Raw genomic sequence first — 22,417 nt, 5'->3', positions numbered from 1 at the left:
TGTGTCTTAAAGCAACTGTGAGATGGAACATTGTGGCTGTAGCTTCAATAAAGATCACATTTAGGGAGCTAAGCAACCCCGGACAGAAGCTAAGTCACACCCACTCACAGAGCCCTCCCTTAATGCAACTGTGACATCACACGTTGTTCCTGACTATATCGCTGAATAAAGATCACATTTGAACGCAGTGAAAAGCAAGCAGACGTTTACGATCTGTTTGAATCACAGCCCTGTGTCTAAACGCAACGGTGAGTTGACACGTAGTGAAGAAACGGACTAGTTGGTCGCGGCGACTCTGTGTGGCGTGCGTCTTACCGCTTTCTGCACACACATGTCCCTTCTCTCAGGGCAGTGTTACTGTACCTCAGCAGACTCCTGCTATCTGACCTGACGGATGAGGCTGCTTCACTTCTGCTGTGAGGAGCCTGAATGCAGATACACAGGTAGAGAGAGATATCCAGTCCAGAGCAGAGAATCAGAGATACAGAGCTACTAGAACTCCTTCTGAGACCGTGTTCTTCAGTCCTGGTCCTAGAGAGACACGGGTTGTGCAGGCTTTTGATCCAGTCCAGTACCAACACACCACAGGAGGTTGGTGGCACCTTAATTGGGGAGGACGGGCTCGTGGTAACGGCTGGAGCGGAATAGGTAGAATGGTATCAAACACATGGGTTGACGCCATTCCATTCACTCCGTTCCAGTCGTTATTATGAGCCGTCCTCCCCTCAGCAGCCTCCCCTGCAACACACATTATTCAACTGATTGAGTAGTTCATGGAGCCCTTGACTTGTTGAATCAGGTGTGTTAGTTCATGCTGGGTTCATAGCCAGGTGTAAGGCGTCTAGGTGTAGCAGGTAAGGCGGAGTCAGGCACAGCATACAGAGATGAGTAATTCACCTAACTTTACTCAAAACAACAAATATTCCAACAAGGAAAATAATCAAGCTCACAAATACAGACCAACTTACAACGAACAAACACGCACAAAACCAGGGGGGAACCCAGCATGAACATATAATTATGGGATGGAAACCAGGTGTGTACAATGAAGACAAAACAAATGGAAAATGAAAAGTGGATCGGCGGCGGCAAGAAAACTGGTGACGTCAACCGCCGAACACCGCCCGATCACCGCCCGAACACCGCCGAACAAGGAGAGGGACTGGAAGCAGGCCTGGATATTAGGTATCTCTCTATCTGTGTATCTGTGAGTGTTTTATAAGCAGGCCTGGATATTAGGTATCACTCTATCTGTGTATCTGAGTGTTTTATAAGCAAGGCTGGATATTAGGTATCTCTCTATCTGTGTATCTGTGAGTGTTTTATAAGCAAGGCTGGATATTAGGTATCACTCTATCTGTGTATCTGAGTGTTTTATAAGCAAGGCTGGATATTAGGTATCACTCTATCTGTGTATCTGAGTGTTTTATAAGCAAGGCTGGATATTAGGTATCACTCTATCTGTGTATCTGAGTGTTTTATAAGCAAGGCTGGATATTAGGTATCACTCTATCTGTGTATCTGAGTGTTTTATAAGCAAGGCTGGATATTAGGTATCACTCTATCTGTGTATCTGAGTGTTTTATAAGCAAGGCTGGATATTAGGTATCTCTCTATCTGTGCATCTGTGAGTGTTTTATAAGCAAGGCTGGATATTAGGTATCTCTCTATCTGTGTATCTATGAGTGTTTTATAAGTAAGGCTGGATATTAGGTATCTCTCTATCTGTTGTATCTGTGACTGTGTCTCATAAGCATTCCAGGGCTGATATTATGTCTGGAAGATCATGATGATTTTAGTGTCTCCTGCTGAGCCTCAATTTCTACAACCACCCTGTATTCCCCTTTAAATCTGACTCAGTTTAGGTATCACAGTAATCCTCATATACTCAAACATCTTAAATCTGGGGATATAAACCCTTAGTAGAGAGGCCTGGCTGTGTGTGTGTGGTGTCTTTGACCAATGAGAGAAAGCGTGAGTGTGGAACTGTATCTAAGAATAGTAATGTATTGTGGTTGTATGTGAGGCTGACTGCTTGTTTATGGGTAGCTCCATCTTTTACAGTAACTACACTGTAAAAAATACAATCCTGTTGTTTTTAAGGTAATTTACTGCCAGCCAGTTACCTGTTAGTGTCCTTTTTTTCAGTAACTATGTTACTGTAAACTTTACAGTAATGTACTGTTAAATTAAAGTTTCTGTAGGACTTACCTTGTGAGGAAAAACTCCTAGTCTTGTTCATGAGAGTAGAGGGCCAAGCTGTGACAGATTGTGTCTCCCACGGGCGTGAAATGACGGTTTAATAACTAATCAATCGCCTCTTTCTCCCTCTCCTCTCTCTAGGTGGGCATCTGTGGACGCACAGGAAGTGGAAAGTCCTCCCTCTCTCTGGCCTTCTTCAATATGGTTGACGTGTTTGAAGGTTAGTCTCCTGTGATTCAGGTGTAGAAGGTCTCTGAAACTGTGGACAGGAGCCTTGATGCTCAGGTCTAGCACTCGTTACACAGCTACCTCATAGTGACTGTCTGGTTTTATTTTACAGTAGATTGAAAGAAGTGGTTGTACAAAACCCTCTCACAGTCCTCCCCACAATCCTCCCCACAATTCTCCTCACAGTCTACCTCACAGTCTACCTCACAGTCTTCCTCACAGTCCACCTCACAGTCCACCTCACAGTCCACCTCACAGTCCACCTCACAGTCCTCCCCACAGTCCTCCCCACAGTCCTCCCCACAGTCCTCCCCACAGTCCTCCCCACAGTCCTCCTCACAGGCCCTCCGACTCTTTTTCAGTAGTGAAGTGTTAGTGGACATAACATAACTATGGTGACTGCAACCAAACGCTGACACCAAAGGTCAAACTATTTCCTTGACTTTCCTGTCCCAAAGTGCCCATTCAAAAGTCAGAGGGAGGCTTATAATATGATAGTTAGTTTGAGTGGAGCTGTGTTTATTCTCATCTGATAAAGGGAAATAGGTCCTCTGCTGAAATCCATAGCCTCCTTTTAGTTCCCTCTGTTTACACAGTACGGCCCTGTGGTCACTGTCATCCTGACATCCTATGATGATGTCATATTTAGTTCTCCTTGGTACACAACTTTCTGCAGGGGGCCTGTTATTGTTAGTATGCATATCTCCAGCCTCTGGCCAAAATGTCATAAATAGAATAATCAAAACATAATGTTCTGGATTTATTTCCTACGTTGAACATCAGTTTGTCAGAATCCACTGATCAACAACCATATGATAATATTCCGGTTTTACTCTGAATAATCTTTGTATTTACTCCGCTCCTAGTCAGCCGATTCAGACAAACCCATCTTTCACCAAACCCAACATGCTCTGTTTTTCCACACGAGCACTGCTGCCACAGACAAATGTATTTTACTTAACAATGAATGAAGACACATATTTGTTACCAGTGTCCCCTTATAAAGGCAGAGGGAGCGAGCTTGAACACTACCATGTTGACTGTAGTCGTACTAATAGACTCGCCAGTGGACATTCTTGGGAAGATAATGTCCCCAGAAATAGACTAAATAAATAGAGTAGAAATGTGAAATATCTTCAGTGAGTAATGATAATAAATGTGATGTTCAGCTTACTTGTGTAATCTTCTACAATATACAGAACAGAATGGCATCAACAACCAGACCATTTGATGCTCTCTCTCTCTTTCTGTATCTCTCGCTATCTCTCGGTCTGTATCTCTCTTTCTGTATCTCTCGCTATCTCTCGGTCTGTATCTCTCTCTTTCTGTATCTCTCGCTATCTCTCGGTCTGTATCTCTCTCTTTCTGTATCTCTCGCTATCTCTCGGTCTGTATCTCTCTCTTTCGCTCGCTCTTTATCTTTCTCTCTCTCTGTCTGTATCTCTCTCTCTGTCTCTCGCTCTGTCTGTATCTCTCTGTCACTCGCTCTGTCTGTATCTCTCTCTGTCTCTGTCTGTATCTCTCTGTCTGTCTCTGTCTGTCTCTCTGTCTCTGTCTGTATCTCTCTCTCTGTCTGTATCTCTCTCTCTGTCTATATCTCTCTCTCTCTCTGTCTGTATCTCTCTCTCTGTCTCTCGCTCTGTCTGTATCTCTCTGTCTCTCTCTCTCTGTCTGTATCTCTATCTCTCTCTGTCTGTCTGTATCTCTATCTCTCTCTGTCTGTCTGTATCTCTATCTCTCTCTGTCTGTATCTCTCTCTGTCTGTCTGTATCTCTCTCTGTCTGTATCTCTCTCTCCCTCTGTCTGTATCTCTCTCTCTCTTTCTCTGTCTGTATCTCTCTATCTCTGTCTGTATCTCTCTATCTCTGTCTGTATCTCTCTCTCTCTCTGTCTGTATCTCTCTCTCTGCATCTCCTCTCAGGACGGATCATCATTGATGGTATAGACATCTGTAAGCTGCCCCTCCAGACCCTGAGGTCTCGTCTGTCCATCATCCTCCAGGACCCGGTGCTGTTCAGCGGATCCATCCGGTACGTCGGCTACGTGTAGAACCTTAGAATGTTAGAACCCTTACCAGGACACTGTACGTGTAGAACCTTAGAATGTTAGAACCCTTACCAGGACATTGTACGTGCAGAACCTTAGAATGTTAGAACCCTTACCAGGACACTGTACGTGTAGAACCTTAGAATGTTAGAACCCTTACCAGGACACTGTACGTGCAGTGAAGAACCAGGTGTCTGTGTGTCTGTGTGAGAGCCAGTCAGTGTGTGTGTGAGCCGGTGTGTACTTGCAGAACGTTAGAACCAAGATACTGGGTCAGGACCACATGCTCTGGCTGTTGACAATCACAGATATGCACACAGGAACGTGCCCAGAAGCTGACATAAGAGACACATTATAATAAACAGTAACTTCCTCATGTCTCTCAGTGGAGAAATAGATCAGTAGATTATAATCAATGTATAATCATTGCCACCTTTGTTTCCACACAGCGACTGCCATGAGGACTACAGTGTTGTGGTTTAGGAAGTTGAACAGATAACAGTCTGCCTACAAACGGGTAGAAAACTACTTTAGTGTACTATGATATATTGTTCAGAAGACAATAACAGAACAGTAACAGTGGGCCTAATTCAGTTGACTTTATGAAGTAAAAATGAAGCTAAACAAATGTTTGTTTGGTTAAAATATGAAACTCCTCAGCAGACGTCATGAAAGTTCATCCCGCTCCCAGGACATTGGATAGTCTCCTCTCTCTCTCTCTCTCTCTCTCTCTCTCTCGCTGTAGTACCACAGCTTGAAGATGTTTGGAGTATTAGCAGATAACTGAGCTGCTGTGTTTGTTATAAAACACAAAGAGCATGTGGTGTTTATTTAGAAAGACGTTCTCGTCCCGATAAGAAATAACGACCCATCCAATGTGGCAGTAAGTGAGAGGACTGTGCGTTGAGCCAGCCCGTTGCCATGGCGATGTTTACATGAACCGAGGCCTTGGGTGATTGGTCCTACAATAACACTGTGCTGATGGCAGTTAGAGTGAGACAGCCAGAGCTACTATAGATGCCTTCCCCATGGTTAAGCATTGCCACATCATTAGACCCAGTGGAACAGTTGTAGTACGAGATAGTGTGGTAGTGAGTGAGGATCCCCTCTGGCTGTGTGCTGCAGGAGTTTTAGCTAAGAGGATGGGCCCCAGTCCAAACACTGGGCCATTGCCTGTTATGGTCATCCACAGACAGTAGTGGGTTCTCTCTCTCCTGCCTGGTCTCTCCCTGTCTGTTTGTCTCTCTCTGTCCATCTCTCTGTCCCTCTGTATTTCAGATAGTACCTGTACTGATGTCATGTCTCCCTGGCAGGTTTAACCTGGACCCAGAGCGTACCTGTACTGATGACAGACTGTGGGAGGCGCTAGAAATCGCCCAGCTGAAGAACATGGTCAAAGCCCTTTCTGGGGGACTAGGTATCTGTCTGTCTGTCTGTCTGTCTGTCTGTCTGTCTGTCTGTCTGTCTGTCTGTCTGTCTGTCTGTCTGTCTGTCTGTCTGTCTGTCTGTCTGTCTGTCTGTCTGTCTGTCTGTCTGTCTGTCTGTCTGTCTGTCTGTCTGCCTGTCTGTCTGTCTGTCACATCTAGGGCTGTAATACTGGGACACAATCTGGCCACCTGCAACCTCACAATCTGGCAACCTCCAACTACACAATATGTCCACCTACAATCACACAATCTGGCAACCTGCAACTACACAATCTGGCAGCCTGCAACCACACAATCTGGCCACCTCTAACCACACAATCTGGCCACCTCTAACCACACAATCTGGCCACCTCTAACCACACAATCTGGCCACCTCTAACCACACAATCTGGCCACCTCCAACCACACAATCTGGTCACCTCTAACCACACAATCTGGCCACCTCTAACCACACAATCTGGCCACCTCTAAACCACACAATCTGGCCACCTCTAACCACACAATCTGGCCACCTCTAACCACACAATCTGGCCACCTCTAAACCACACAATCTGGCCACCTCTAACCACACAATCTGGCCACCTCCAACCACACAATCTGGCCACCTCCAACCACACAATCTGGCCACTTCCAACCACACAATCTGGCCACCTCTAACCACACAATCTGGCCACCTCCAACCACACAATCTGCCCACTTCCAACCACACAATCTGGCCACCTCTAACCACACAATCTGGCCACTTCCAACCACACAATTTGCCCACTTCCAACCATACAATCTTTGGGAAAGCATAATGGAGGGGAAAACTAATCAGATAATATGCTACTAAAATGTGAGATTTCAGAAAGACGATTGCCTTAATAACAACTGTGTGTGTGTGTGTGTGTGTGTGTATTCCAGACGCGGTGGTGACAGAGGGAGGGGAGAACTTCAGTGTGGGTCAGAGGCAGTTGTTCTGTCTGGCCAGAGCCTTCGTCAGGAAGAGCTCCATCCTCATTATGGATGAAGCCACTGCATCCATCGACATGGCAACGGTGAGCTCACACACCCTAACAGCCATGTACCCTCCATCACTAGCTCTTTAGTGACATTATCATCATATGTTTCATTTTCTGCTCTTTTCATTGTTTACAGACAGATCTATGACATTACTTTCACCTCATATGGGTACAAACATAAAGCACAAGTATAATGTCAGGTACATTATAAAAACACAAACCAGACATCTTTATATTTGTCCTCCTATTACGCGTTTATAATTTGAGTTGCCAGGGTTACATATGACGTTCATTATTGAGCCCTGTACATAGAGGTTTGGTCAATAGCAGAACACACGGCCATGTATTTCAACCAGCCACATACTCTTCATTAGGCCCCCTGTTTGGAAATGAAGCACTGGTTTCCATGAAAGCCTGAATCCTTAGTTGCTAGATCCATTTTTGGACTTACAAATGAATGATGTGTACCCATTGATTCTTAAAGAACATAACTGATAAATGAGCTTAGTTCAACTGTCGATACCCCATCAGAACCCCAAATATAACCTTGTTTTACTCCAATGTTTGTAAACGATGTAAATGTAAACAAACACTGTATAGCCTCAAAACATGTTTACAACTATAATGTTGATATCATGGATGGTCAGTCCTTGCGTCCACAGCTCTGTCTATGTATTTGAGAGTGATTCTACTCTCCAGCCCCATCCTGAGGCTGGGAGAACACGTTGTTATTGTTTTAATTAAGGATTCTATCTTTAGGGGCCGTTAAGTTTTGTTGCGATTGTTGCGCAACAGTGAGGACCGTCACTCTCCTCCAGCCTCTCAGGTTTCAGTCCGGTGGCATGCATAGTTCATAGCTCCAATCCCTGGCAGTTTATATATAAATTACTGGCAGTTTATATATAGAGTGTGCGACTCTCTGTTTGTTTTTTGTAGGGACAAGCAGGCCAGCATCAATATGAGGACATTATGATCACAGCCGTAGCATTAACCTTTGAACCTGACAGGTACACTCAAACTACCATCACACTGATGCAGACAGCGTAGAGGGGACAGCACTCACAATGTAGTGACATTGCTGTGGAGTGTGCATGGCTGTATCTAAGACTGTGCTCCAAATGACACACTATTCCCTATTAAGTGCACTATTCCCTGTAAAGTGCACTAAGAGCCATTAGGGCCCTTGTCAAAAGTTGTGCACTATGCAAGGAATAGGGTGCCATTTGGTCCATGACCAAAAGAGCTGACCTACATGTCATTTCTCACCCCTATAGGAGAATGTCTTACAGAAGGTGGTGATGACAGCCTTCGCCGACCGAACAGTCGTCACTATTGCAGTAAGTCTGTTGCAGCCTGTAGGTCATTAGGTGGAAAGGTCAGATCTGGAAGGTATTCTCTGTATAGATGTGGAGACTCCTCTTGGTCTGCTCTCTCTCTCTCTCTGGATCAATCATTGGAGAAAGCATAGAGACTAGGACTAGCTGATTTCTCCTAGCTTTTAGATTTCCTCCTCTCCTTCATCCTATCTTTCCAATGTCTCCTGTTTCATCATACTGTACCTCTGCTTCTCATATCTCCAGATGCTTCTCATATCTCCAGATGCTTCTCATATCTCCGGATGATTCTCATATCTCCAGATGCTTCTCACGCCTCCAAATGCATTTACGGACCGATTCAGAGTTGAGATAAGGCACAACTGGAACATTCCTGTAAATAACTGATTGATGTCAGTGGGAGATTGATGGATATTTAAGTTAAGTGTGCTGCAGATCTCAACTCTGAATCGACACGTCAGCCTCTCGAGACTCAAACAGCTGCTGTCCTTCCTTCACCTGTCTTCTTTTCCTTGTTTTCCCTGTCTGTCTGTCCTTGCTCCTCTCCTTCTGTCTTCCCATCTATCCTTGGTTCCTTCTCTCCGTTCTGCCACCCAGCACCTGGTGTCCTCCATCTTGGAGGCTGAACAGGTGCTGGTGTTCTCCGCGGGGCAGCTAGTGGAGTGTGACTCTGCAGTCAACCTGCTAGCACAGCAGGACAGCCTCTTCAGTGTCTTAGTGAGGACTCACAAGTAGGCCCTGTCCCACCCTGCCTTCCAGGCCTCTACAGCCTCCCGGGTTGGTACTGCATGCTGTCTGAGACCACTGTCAGGGGGTTAAAGAGGGGTACTACATCTAATCTGTCTGGGGTTAAAGAGATTCTACATGTAATCTGTCTGGGGGTTAAAGAGAGGGGTACTACATCTAATCTGTCTGGGGTTAAAGAGATTCTACATGTAATCTGTCTGGGGGTTAAAGAGAGGGGTACTACATCTAATATGTCTGGGGTTAAAAGAGAGGGATACTACATCTAATCTGTCTGGGGTTAAAGAGAGGGATACTACATCTAATATGTCTGGGGTTAAAAGAGAGGGATACTACATCTAATCTGTCTGGGGTTAAAGAGAGGGATACTACATCTAATCTGTCTGGGGGTAAAAGAGAGGGATACTATATCTAATCTGTCTGGGGTTAAAGAGAGGGATACTACATCTAATCTGTCTGGGGTTAAAGAGAGGGATACTACATCTAATCTGTCTGGGGGTAAAAGAGAGGGATACTACATCTAATCTGTCTGGGGGTTAAAGAGAGGGATACTACATCTAATCTGTCTGGGGGTAAAAGAGAGGGATACTACATCACATCTGTCTGGGGGTTAAAGAGAGGGGTACTACATCTAATCTGGCTGGGGGTTAAGGAGGGCTACAACATCTAATCTGTCTGGGGGTTAAGGAGGGGTACTACATCTAATCTGTCTGGGGGTTAAGGAGGGGTACTACATCTAATCTGTCTGGGGGTTAAGGAGGGGTACTACATCTAATCTGTCTGGGGGTTAAGGAGGGCTACAACATCTAATCTGTCTGGGGGTTAAGGAGGGGTACTACATCTAATCTGTCTGGGGGTTAAGGAGGGCTACAACATCTAATCTGTCTGGGGGTTAAGGAGGGGTACTACATCTAATCTGTCTGGGGGTTAAGGAGGGGTACTACATCTAATCTGTCTGGGGGTTAAGGAGGGGTACTACATCTAATCTGTCTGGGGGTTAAGGAGGGGTACTACATCTAATCTGTCTGGGGGTTAAGGAGGGGTACTACATCTAATCTTAGCAGTTGGCTCTTGGAGTATGACTCTTGGGGTTGTGAGATAAGACTAAATGAAAATACATTCAGGTATGTGTTATTTTTTCTCAGCACAGTTTATCTCTGTCTGTCTGGCTACATTACAAATCAAAGCTGCATTGCATCCCTTCCTCTTTGTTTGTGTAATTAAACACTCAATCAAATGTAATGTAATGTCTGTGTGTGTGTTCTTCGTGCAGCATCGTGTCCACACCATCCTGGAAGCTGACCTGGTGATCGTGATGAAGCGAGGAAACATCTTAGAGATCGACAAACCAGAGACCCTTCTGGAGAACGAGGACGGCATGTTCGCTTCCTTCGTCAGGGCTGACATGTAGGCTCACACACTGTCAGCCGGCACACCATCAGTCTATCAATGAATCAGCCTCCTCAGTGTTTCCCACAATGCTTAGGTGGGGCGCAGAGTTCCAGATATTATTACCATTATTGACTGAAGCTCATACTGTAGGTTTTAGACAGGAGCCAGGCCGGTTGACCACCTCCACTTGGTAATGGTAGGGGAAACACTGCTTCCCAAAGCACCACTGATGGCCTTCTTGTGTTAATTATTGGTAATGTATTAGTTATTGAGTGATTGATTGAATGAGTGACCTATTAACTTGGTCGTGTAAGGATCACAATCGGTCGTTAAATATGATTACAATTTTACAAAGTTTTACCTAAATGTTTTATGTTTAAATTATATATTTAGTTACTTATTACTTACTATATGATGTATGTATATGTATATATTTTACACCCTTATTCATAGGTAAGCAATAAGCAGGTATAGTGTAGTATTACTACATTGGTACGAACACTGTAGGGTATATCGCTGGAGCATTTTTAGCCTGGTGACCCTTTGTCTGTCTGATTTGATGCGATGCTGACTGAACCATGGGACTGTGGACATTTAGTGGTCACTGACTCCTCTTTGAAAAAGGACAGCTTTCACCCATTGGGTGTTCTCTAAAGGACTGAATCTTAATGTGAAATGTGCAGGCCTAACTTCAACTCATACAGAACTTGTGTACTGTCAAGATGTATGTGAAAACTTGGAGTTACGCATGTTGGTGTTAAGTTAAGATCCAGCCCTAAATGATAAGGGAAGATTCCGCTTTCTTCTACCAGCCATAAGCCAGGCCAGCGTTAGTTTCTACCATACATGGTGCTGGCTGGTGTAATTGGTCAGGAAAGTGGTTTCTATTTTCAGTATTAAACCTGGTTTCTGGGGAGCTGTGCCACTGTCCCACTGTAGTACCTGAATATTTATAGTTATTTTGCATATCGAACAATGATCATTTTATATTGACTTCTTTGTATTGTATTATAGCCTGAATGACAAACTGATTATTGTAAGCTACACTTTGAAGAATGTCAGTATCTGTTTTACCGATATACTGCTGTGTTGTTTTGTTTGTCAGTGTAAAGCGGTTTCTCATCTCAAGAAATTCGTTTTTAAATCATTCTTCATTCTTATTCAATCCCAAACTCATGACCCAGAATTCCTGCCCTACTTTCCTTACACCCGTGTGGTCTGTTTTCCCACTCATGTTTTTAACTCAAGACTCCCTCTCTATAATCTATGAATGGGTAGGCGTCTTCTAGCCTGGTTGAACAAGACTGAACCATTGTTTCGTTTAGCTTGGATTCCAGGCTACGTATCTCCCCTCAACCTCCATACTCTCCATTGTATACATTATAAGTGAGTAGCAGCTAAGTATATTTAATGTAGCTTCTGCTGTGGCGGGGGGTCCATGTAAAGGCCAAAGGTCAACAACATGGCCCCTATAGTGTGGCTGCTATCCTTCACCAGAGTTGTCTTTTTATGGGCAAGCAGCACTTTGGAGTCAGTCAGTCTGTCAGAAAGCGTGGAGACACAACACTCACCCCTCTCTGGAACGATGACATCATGAGAGCAGAATGACTATAGATATAGAGCACTGATATACAGTTGAAGTCGGAAGTTTACATACACCTTAGCCAAATACATTTAAACTTAAGTTTTTCACAATTCCTGACATCTAATCAGAGTAAAAATTCCCTGTTTTAGGTCAGTTAGAATCACCACTTTATTTTAAGAATGTCAAATGTCAGAATAATAGTAGAGAGAATTATTTATTTCAGCTTTAATTTCTTTCATCACATTCCTAGTGGGTCAGAAGTTTACATACACTCAATTAGTATTTGGTAGCAATGCCTTTAAATTGTTTAACTTGGGTCAAATGTTTCAGATAGCCTTCCACAAGCTTCCCACAATAAGTTAGGTGAATTTTGGCCCATTCCTCCTGACAGAACTGGTGTAACTGAGTCAGGTTTGTAGGCCTCCTTGCTCGCACACGCTTTTTCAGGTCTGCTCACAAATTTTCTATGGGATTGAGGCATTTTGCCACAACTTTGGAAGTTTGCTTGGGGTCATTGTCCATTTGGAAGACCCATTTACGACCAAGCTTTAACTTCCTGACTGATCTCTTGAGATGTTGCTTCAATATATCCACATAATTTTCTTTCCTCATGATTCTATCTATTTTGTGAAGTGCACCAGTCCCTCCTGTAGCAAAGCACCCACACAACATGATGCTGCCACCCCCGTGCTTCACAGTTGCGATGGTGTTTGGCTTGCAAGCTTCCCCCTTTTTCCTCCAAACATAACAATGGTCATTATGACCAAACAGTTCTGTTTTTGTTTCATCAGAACAGAGGACATTTCTCCAAAAAGTACAATCTTTGTCCTCATGTGCAGTTGCAAACCATTGTCTGGTTTTTTTATGGCGGTTTTGGAGCAGTGGCTTCTTCCTTGCTGAGCGGCCTTTCAGATTATGTTGATATAGGACTCGTTTTACTGTGGATATAGATACATTTGTACCTGTTTCCTCCAGCATCTTCACAAGGTCCTTTGCTGTTGTTCTGGGATTGATTTGCACTTTTCGAACCAAACTATGTTCATCTCTGGAAGACCGAATGTGTCTCCTTCCTGAGCGGTATGACGGCAGGGTGCTCCCATGGTGTTTATACTTGCATACTATTGTTTGTACAGATGAACGAGGTACCTTCAGGCATTTGGAAATTGCTCCCAAGGATGAACCAGACTTGTGTAGGTCTACAATTATATTTCTGAGGTCTTGGCTGATTTCTTTTGATTTTACCATGATGTCAAGCAAAGAGGCACTGAGTTTGAAGGTAGGCCTTGAAATACATCAACAGGTACACCTCCAACTGACTCAATGATGTCAATTAGCCTATCAGAAGCTTTTAAAGCCATGACATCATTTTCTGGAATTTCCAAAGCTGTTTAAAGGCACAGTGAACTTAGTGTATGTAAACTTCTGATCCACTGGAAATGTGATACAGTGAAATAATCTGTCTGTTAACAATTGTTGGAAAAATTACTTTTGTCATGCATGAAGTAGATGTCCTAACCGACTTGCCAAAACTATAGTTTGTTAATTAACAAGAAATTTGTGGAGTGGTTGAAAAACGAGTTTTAATGACTCCAACCTAAGTGTATGTAAACTTCTGACTTCAACTGTATAGTCTAGGAGAATGACATTGGAGGTGAGTGGTAGTAGGGTATTGTCCCTCTGGTGAATTTGAAGGCAAGGCTGTGGTGTGTACGGCTATGACTGTCTGGTAATCCTACACTTCTAAAAAACGGTTCCACAAGGGTTCTTTGGCTGTTCCCATAGGAGAACCCTTCTTTTTTTTGCCTGCTAGAAGCCCAAACAGATATAATGTTTAACTAAAACATAATCATATTCAACCTTGCTTACATTTGTATACGATCACGTGTCTCTATTACAGTATATGTAATAGAGAGGAATAGATTTCTTAAATTTAAATAAATTGGAGCTGATTTCCTGTTTTGTTTTGAAGGGGGGGTGCTCAGAAAGCTTGGGGGGGCAAATAAAACCACCCGCGGGCCAAATTCGGGCCTGCACGCCGCCAGTTGGGGAATCCTGTTCTATGGGGACAGCCGAAAAAAAACTTTTTAGGTTCTAGATATAAAAACACAGCAGCGTTGTAGACACACTCAAACCGGTGCGTCTGGCACCTACTACCATACCCCGTTCAAAGGCACTTAAATATTCTGTCTTGCCCATTCACCCTCTGAATGGCACACATACACAATCCATGTCTCAATTGTCTCAAGGATTAAAAATCCTTATTTAACCGGGTCTCCTCCCCTTCATCTACACTGATTGACGTTTATTTAACAAGTGACATAAATAAGCAATTATAGCTTTCACCTGGATTCATCTGGTCAGTCTATATCATGGAAAGAGCAGGTACACTCTACTTATAGATCTATGGTAATTCAGACTGCAGATATCCTTGATCCATATCACAGAGATTATATCATCTTCTTTGCTTTTACTATTTATATTTTCAATCTTGGGAATGTGCACAGAAATATATGTTCAAATATTATCAATAATAATCAATATAATTCCGAGACTACAGGTTGTCTTTTTCCATTTTATTGTGGGCTTGTGTCTGTCTCATATGTACATTGTGTATAATTAACAGATGTTTTAAATATAGACATAGTTGATCATTACACGGTGTGCCTACCTTTTTTTACACTTGAACTGATAATAAAAATGTGCTTTGAGTTGAAAGTGCTTTTTTGGGTTTAAAACGCTCACACACACACACTCACTCTCATTCTCACACACAACACACCACACCTCCTCGCTTACTCAATGGCGCCATCTCTTGGTCATCAGTGGGAAGCGGACCTATCCTAATAATCACCCCTATAATAATGTAATAACACAGCAATAATTTGCTTCCTGTTGGAGTCATTTTTCTATCACACTTGCCTTGTTTAAAAAGAAAACATCAATGATATTTTAATTTGGACCCAGTAATGGGATGGTTTAACCATTACCTCAAATACCGGTATTGATTAATTAACTAAACATACGGTCCAACGGGCACACATATATTGTTTTGCTTTTAAATCAATAAAACAAAAACACAATTTAGAAGTAATTACTGGGGTTTCCTCTTTGTTGAACAAAGCCAGCAGTGCATTGCATCCCGCCCATAGAGCGGAGCAGCTACGTCAAGAGAATTTGGGATGCGCCCTGGGTCTGTGACTGCCTGGAAACTCTCACCCGTCAGTACAACTTTTTGGAAGTGGCGCTGGAGCTACAAACCTTAATGTGATAGAAGTTAATTGAAATCAAATCGATGAAAAACTTTGCAAAATAATACGAATTTATCCAACTTTGAATCATGTTTTACGCAAGCTGACAGGAGAATTACGCACGACTAAAAAACACTTCGGTTTACTGAAACCCTCCGACTTTTTTCCTCTATTGCAAATGCAGTAAGGATGTTGGCGAGAAAAAGCATCATCCCGGAGGAGTTTTCCCTACCGGGGCTTGCTTCGAGGGTCCACCGCAAACCAGTGTTTAGGGACCGGGTGAACAAAGCCCGCTTCATCGCCAAGAGCGGATCCTGCAACTTGGCGCACAAGAACATCCGAGAACAGGGAAGATTCTTGCAAGACGTCTTCACCACTCTGGTGGACCTGAAATGGCGCTTCACCCTGGTCATCTTCACCATGACTTTTCTGTGCAGTTGGCTCCTCTTCGCCATGTGCTGGTGGCTCGTGGCCTTTGCCCATGGAGACCTTGTACCCAACCGCACGTCTGGCATTGAGCAGTGCGTCACCAACGTCAAGTGAGTAGTATAGTATAGACTCTATAGATATTTTAAACTGTTGATGTTTGGAGATTTAACTTGTATTTACTTCTGTATTTCTGTATTTTGTGTGTAAACGTTTTATTTATTTTAAGGGCGGGAATAAATTATATGGATTTATTGGGGGCTTTTAGTGAAGTTATTACTTAAACTCAGTTTCAGAATAACTGCTATTTTTTGTGATAACACTGTTACAGTATTATGATTGAGCTCCTTGCCATAGAAAAAATGATTTTCCTTCAAATTATAAGGAACTTAAAGGGATACTTTGGGATTTTGGCAATGAAGCCAAAACTGTATGCAAGACAGGAGTTCATCTGACTCTGGGGAAGTAGATAAAGGGCTTCATTGCCAAAATCCTGAAGTATCTCTTTAAAGGGCCAATCTGCAGTTGCTGCATTCATAAATTAATAATATGTACCAATGGATTCTTGAAGAATATAAGTATAATTTATAGTTCAACTCTCATACCCCAGCTGAACGCAAAATATAAGCTTGTTTATATTCCAATGTTTGTTAACAAAGTCAATGTAAACAAACACTATAAAGCCTCAAAACGTGGAAGTAAAGTATGTAGCCTTGCACGAGCATTGGCATGTGTGAGCAGGAAGCATGAGGCAGCTTGATGTACAAGTACAGGACACTAGTCTATCACAAGGCCTTACCCCCAATCTCCCGAATGCTGAGTTCTCAGCAGAGATGCATCAGGTCCCATTTTTACAGTATTTGGAATAGAGCTTCCAGCCTTCCAATCTCAGGGTGGACACTCTAACCACAAGGCCACTGAGACACGGTTAAAACTACAATTTTGATATCATGGATGGTCAGTCCTTGCATCCATAGCTCTGTGTATGAATTTGAGAGTGGTTCCGTTTCTCAGGCCCCATCCCTCAGCTTTTACCCAAACAGGGGAGTGTAGCACGCTTTGTTATTGTTTCAACTGCTGATTGCCCCTTTAACGTCTCCAACTTTTTGCTCTCATTATTTAGTCCTCTGAGATCAGTGGTTGTAGGGGACGCAGATGAGGACAGGAAGCCATAGGAAACCACACTGCCTGTCCAGTAGCTTCCTGCTCCTCTGACCCCTGTGACCTCTCTACCCTCACCACAGATGTAAGATCAGGTCTCTATCCTCACCACAGATGTAGGATCAGGTCTCTAAACTGCTATTACAGATGTATGATCAGGCCTCTACCCTCCCCACAGATAAAGGATCAGGTCTCTACATCGCTATTACAGATGTAGGATCAGGCCTCTACCCTCCTCACAAATATAGGATCAGGTTTCTACCCCCCCCCCCACAGATGTAGGATCAGGTCTCTACATCGCTATTACAGATGTAGGATCAGGTCTCTACACCACTATTACAGATGTAAGGTCAGGCCTCTACCCTCCCCACAGATGTAGGATCAGGTCTCTACACCACTATTACAAATGTAGGATCAGGTCTCTACATCGCTATTACAGATGTAGGGTCAGGTCTCTACCCTCCCCACAGATATAGGATCAGGTCTCTACCCTCCCCACAGATGTAGGATCAGGCCTCTACCCTCCCCACAGATGTAGGATCAGGTCTCTACACCACTATTACAGATGTAGGATCAGGTCTCTACATCGCTATTACAGATGTGGGATCAGGTCTCTACACCTCTATTACAAATGTAGGATCAGATGTCTAACCCGTGACCAATATTTACGTCCAACGTCTCCCTCCTCTTTAACTCTCATTTCCTCTGACCCCTGACCTTTGACCCTCTCTCTGTGCTCTACAGGTCATTCACCTCAGCCTTCCTGTTCTCCATCGAGGTCCAGGTGACCATCGGCTTTGGCCACCGTATGATCACAGAGCAGTGCCCCACGGCCATCGCCGTCCTCATCTTCCAGAACATTGCTGGCCTCATCATCAACGCCATTATGCTGGGGTGCATCTTCATGAAGACAGCCCAGTCGCACCGCCGCGCCGAGACACTCATCTTCAGGTAGGATGGTAGCCTACAGGTTAGATTAGGTTGGAGAGGTGGGCCAGCAACAGTGTAGGGTGAAGGTGCCCCTAGATGCTGATCTTGGGTCAGTTTAGCATTTACCCCACTAATGGTAAAGGTTAGGATTGGGGGAGCAGAAGCTGCTCCTAGATCTGTACCTAGGAAAAACTTCACCCTGGAGAGGTAGAGGATAAAGAGAGATGGGCCAGCATCCGAAGGGTTGCCGCTTCGAATCCGAAGTCCCAACTGGAAAAATCTGGTGCATGGTATGACTGCACAATTAATCGAATTCACATCGAAATCGCAATATCACCAGAGATCCATATTTCATGCAATACATGAGATGCCACTAAACCCTGTGTAAAGTCCGTTTTTATAGTTTACTTTGTTTGTAGTCTCTCCCTCTCCTCTTGTGGCTGTTTCCACACACACTTAGCCCCACCTCTTGTCAATCACGCAGCGCAGTTCCTCCTCCACACTGTTTGATTCTCTATAAGGTTGCATGCTAGATTAGATTGTTAGATTATTTGCTCATATCATACAGACCTAGTATATCCATAAAACACAGACCTAGTATATCCATATAACACAGACCTAGTATATCCATATAACACAGACCTAGTATATCCATATCACACAGACCTAGTATATCCATAAAACACAGACCTAGTATATCCATATCACACAGACCTAGTATATCCATATAACACAGCCCTAGTATATCCATATAATGCAGACCTAGTATATCCATATAACACAGACCTAGTATATCCATATCACACAGACCTAGTATATCCATATCACACAGACCTAGTATATCCATAAAACACAGACCTAGTATATCCATATCACACAGACCTAGTATATCCATATAACACAGACCTAGTATATCCATATCACACAGACCTAGTATATCCATATAACACAGACCTAGTATATCCATATAACACAGACCTAGTATATCCATATAACACAGACCTAGTATATCCATATCACGCAGCCCTAGTATATCCATATCACACAGACCTAGTATATCCATATCACACAGACCTAGTATATCCATATCACACAGACCTAGTATATCCATATCACACAGACCTAGTATATCCATATCATACAGACCTAGTATATCCATATCATACAGACCTAGTATATCCATATAACACAGACCTAGTATATCCATAAAACACAGACCTAGTATATCCATATAACACAGACCTAGTATATCCATATAACACAGACCTAGTATATCCATATCATACAGACCTAGTATATCCATATCACACAGACCTAGTATATCCATATAACACAGACCTAGTATATCCATATAACACAGACCTAGTATATCCATATAACACAGACCTAGTATATCCATATAACACAGACCTAGTATATCCATAAAACACAGACCTAGTATATCCATATAACACAGACCTAGTATATCCATATAACACAGACCTAGTATATCCATATAACACAGACCTAGTATATCCATATCATACAGACCTAGTATATCCATATATCACAGACCTAGTATATCCATATAACACAGACCTAGTATATCCATATCATACAGACCTAGTATATCCATATCACACAGACCTAGTATATCCATAAAACACAGACCTAGTATATCCATAAAACACAGACCTAGTATATCCATAAAACACAGACCTAGTATATCCATATCATACAGACCTAGTATATCCATATCACACAGACCTAGTATATCCATAAAACACAGACCTAGTATATCCATATCACACAGACCTAGTATATCCATAAAACACAGACCTAGTATATCCATATCATACAGACCTAGTATATCCATATCACACAGACCTAGTATATCCATATAACACAGACCTAGTATATCCATATAACACAGACCTAGTATATCCATATCATGCAAATCTAGTATATCCATATCACACAGACCTAGTATATCCATAAAACACAGACCTAGTATATCCATATCATACAGACCTAGTATATCCATATCACACAGACCTAGTATATCCATATAACACAGACCTAGTATATCCATATAACACAGACCTAGTATATCCATATCATGCAAATCTAGTATATCCATATCACACAGACCTAGTATATCCATAAAACACAGACCTAGTATATCCATATAACACAGACCTAGTATATCCATATCATACAGACCTAGTATATCCATAAAACACAGACCTAGTATATCCATATCATACAGACCTAGTATATCCATATCACACAGACCTAGTATATCCATATAACACAGACCTAGTATATCCATATAACACAGACCTAGTATATCCATATCATGCAAATCTAGTATATCCATATCACACAGACCTAGTATATCCATATAACACAGACCTAGTATATCCATATCATACAGACCTAGTATATCCATATAACACAGACCTAGTATATCCATATCATACAGACCTAGTATATCCATAAAACACAGACCTAGTATATCCATATAACACAGACCTAGTATATCCATATCATTATCCTAGATACTGAAAAAGAGTTGTAAAGTTTGTGTCTCTATGCCCCAGATTCAGAGAGCGGGTTTTGAATGGTCAAAGTTTGAGGGTTTTGTACACATGCCATCTCCTGCTGTTGTGCCCTTGAGCAAGCTCTCAAATCTGATCCAGGGGGTACACTCTGGCTGACAAATCTGATCCAGGGGGTACAGTCTGGCTGACAAATCTGATCCAGGGGGTACACTCTGGCTGATAAATCTGATCCAGGGGGTACACTCTGGCTGATAAATCTGATCCAGGGGGTACACTCTGGCTGATAAATCTGATCCAGGGGGTACACTCTGGCTGATAAATCTGATCCAGGGGGTACACTCTGGCTGATAAATCTGATCCAGGGGGTACACTCTGGCTGATAAATCTGATCCAGGGGGTACACTCTGGCTGACAAATCTGATCCAGGGGGTACACTCTGGCTGATAAATCTGATCCAGGGGGTGCACTCTGGCTGACAAATCTGTAAAGAAAATGTGATCGGTAAAGAAAATGGACAATAAAAATGTATTTTCTTGTCATATCTTATTTTCAGCCGCAACGCCGTCATCGCCGTGCGCAACAATCGCCTCTGCTTCATGACCCGTGTGGGCGACCTCCGCAAGTCCATGATCATTGGCGCTGCCGTCCGCCTCCAGGTGGTACGCAAGACCACCACCCCCGAAGGCGAGGTCATCCCTATCCATCAGATCGACGTGCAAACGGAGAGCGCCGCGGCGAGTAACTCCATCTTCCTCTTGGCGCCACTCATTATCTGCCATACCATCAATAAGGACAGTCCGCTGTACGACCTGTCGGCCATGGAGCTGCAGTGCAGCGACCTGGAGGTGATTGTGATCTTGGAGGGCGTGGTGGAGACCACGGGCATCACCACCCAGGCCCGGACCTCCTACGTCACCGAGGAGATCCAGTGGGGTCACCGCTTCGTGCCCATCGTGACCGAGGAGGACGGGGTGTACTCGGTGGACTACTCCAAGTTTGGGAACACGGTCAAGGTGGCGACGCCGAGGTGTTCGGCCCGCGAGCTGGACGAGAAGCCCTCCATACTCATCCAGACGCTGCAGAAGAGCGAGCTGAGCCACCAGAACTCACTGAGGAAGAGGAACTCAATGAGGCGGAACAACTCCATGAGGAACGGCGGCGGGAGCTCCGGCACCATGCGGAGGAACAACTCGGCCCTCACCGTGCCCAAAGTGCAGTTCCTCACCCCTGAGGCGGTGGGCCAGAACGTGGCCGTCACATGACACGAGGCCTGGCTCCCATTGGCTGTCCTGCTCTTCCTGGGTGGGACCTCCCATGTTTATCCTCTGGCTCAGTTAGAGCTGACTCTGGTCCTGTTCCCCACACTCTGCCACATATACAGTAGTCAATGCTATACCTGACACACACAATGCCCTGTTATTACTATTGTTGTGAGGATGGATTTAACCGGTTTTAGTTACATATTAGTGTCTCATTTTCAGTCTGGTTCTTTCCAAGTGCCTTTGCCTTTGTCTGGTTCTAAGCTGTAATAGGCATCCACAAGTTGTACTTTATGATGTACATGCCTTTAAACATGTAGTAACTCTTTATATAGCTTTGTACTGAATTCTGTACTCATCACTGAATCCATGTGGTGATTTAATTTGCTCTTTAATGTTACTGTGACCAAAGAACATATTATTACAGATGATAATGGCCAACTCCTTTCTGATAGTAGAAGAAAATGATGTTTTGATATCAGCTGCAACGTATTACACACCAACCGGGTTCCTCATTCTTATCAGAACCTTTAATAAAGCATTTACTTCAGTACTGTATGAACATTGTACTGTTTCCGGAAACTGTCACAGTAAATAGATCCCCTATAAAACTGATTGTTTTGGGTTCGTTTGGAACATTTTCCCCTCAAATTGCATCTAAATTATTGGACAAATGTGTATTTTCTCTGTGATGATTCGATAGCACTTAGAAATCAAAGCGTGGGAAATCTGTATACATTTATTCTGTTCACAAGCAATTGGTCTCTTGATGAATTTTTTTTTTTTTTAAGTGACAATCAAGTTAATTAATCAAAGAATAATTTGGATCACAGGTTATATAAAAAAAAAGATACTTGTAGCTGTTTTTTTGGTTGCGTCATCGCATTACCA

The 22,417-nt window shown here is 43.3% G+C and overlaps 2 protein-coding genes across 16 annotated transcripts in view; both read left to right on the top strand.

Annotated features, from left to right (window-relative positions):
- LOC110516361 (ATP-binding cassette sub-family C member 9) overlaps positions 1-14,674 on the top strand; it is a 74,399-nt gene extending 59,725 nt beyond the window's left edge. For 11 of the 15 annotated variants that reach the window (XM_090201095.1, XM_090201090.1, XM_090201085.1 and 8 more), the window contains 7 exons: positions 2,344-2,422; positions 4,352-4,460; positions 5,790-5,893; positions 6,807-6,940; positions 8,179-8,241; positions 8,836-9,015; positions 10,256-14,674. In XM_090201095.1, coding sequence (XP_090057221.1) covers positions 2,344-2,422; positions 4,352-4,460; positions 5,790-5,893; positions 6,807-6,940; positions 8,179-8,241; positions 8,836-8,973 — 627 coding nt within the window. In that variant the 3' untranslated portion in view covers positions 8,974-9,015; positions 10,256-14,674. The remainder of the gene's footprint in view (positions 1-2,343; positions 2,423-4,351; positions 4,461-5,789; positions 5,894-6,806; positions 6,941-8,178; positions 8,242-8,835; positions 9,016-10,255) is intronic. The other 4 variants (XM_090201094.1, XM_090201089.1, XM_090201084.1 and 1 more) reach the window with 1 other exon arrangement.
- A 174-nt stretch (positions 14,675-14,848) lies between these two features.
- LOC110490694 (ATP-sensitive inward rectifier potassium channel 8) lies at positions 14,849-22,137 on the top strand. Its single transcript, XM_090201111.1, has 3 exons — positions 14,849-15,746; positions 17,539-17,745; positions 20,821-22,137. Exons 1-3 carry the CDS (start codon positions 15,397-15,399, stop codon positions 21,527-21,529), a joined length of 1,266 nt encoding a protein of 421 aa, XP_090057237.1. The 5' UTR covers positions 14,849-15,396; the 3' UTR covers positions 21,530-22,137.
- Positions 22,138-22,417: the final 280 nt, after the last annotated feature.

Source organism: Oncorhynchus mykiss, chromosome 15 (assembly GCF_057628025.1).
Source record: "Oncorhynchus mykiss isolate SJ-2025 chromosome 15, ASM5762802v1, whole genome shotgun sequence".
In the NCBI taxonomy this organism is placed as follows: Eukaryota; Metazoa; Chordata; class Actinopteri; order Salmoniformes; family Salmonidae; genus Oncorhynchus; species Oncorhynchus mykiss.
Note: the sequence above shows the minus strand (reverse complement) of the source record. Positions and strands in the feature narration are given on the sequence as shown.

Bases quoted from the DNA above. Each gene is read 5' to 3' on its own strand.
- LOC110490694 (XM_090201111.1), top strand. From the start codon at position 15,397: ATGTTGGCGAGAAAAAGCATCATCCCGGAGGAGTTTTCCCTACCGGGG. The intron at 15,747-17,538 runs GTGAGTAGTATA...TGTGCTCTACAG, and splicing joins CAGTGCGTCACCAACGTCAA to GTCATTCACCTCAGCCTTCC. The intron at 17,746-20,820 runs GTAGGATGGTAG...TCTTATTTTCAG, and splicing joins GCCGAGACACTCATCTTCAG to CCGCAACGCCGTCATCGCCG.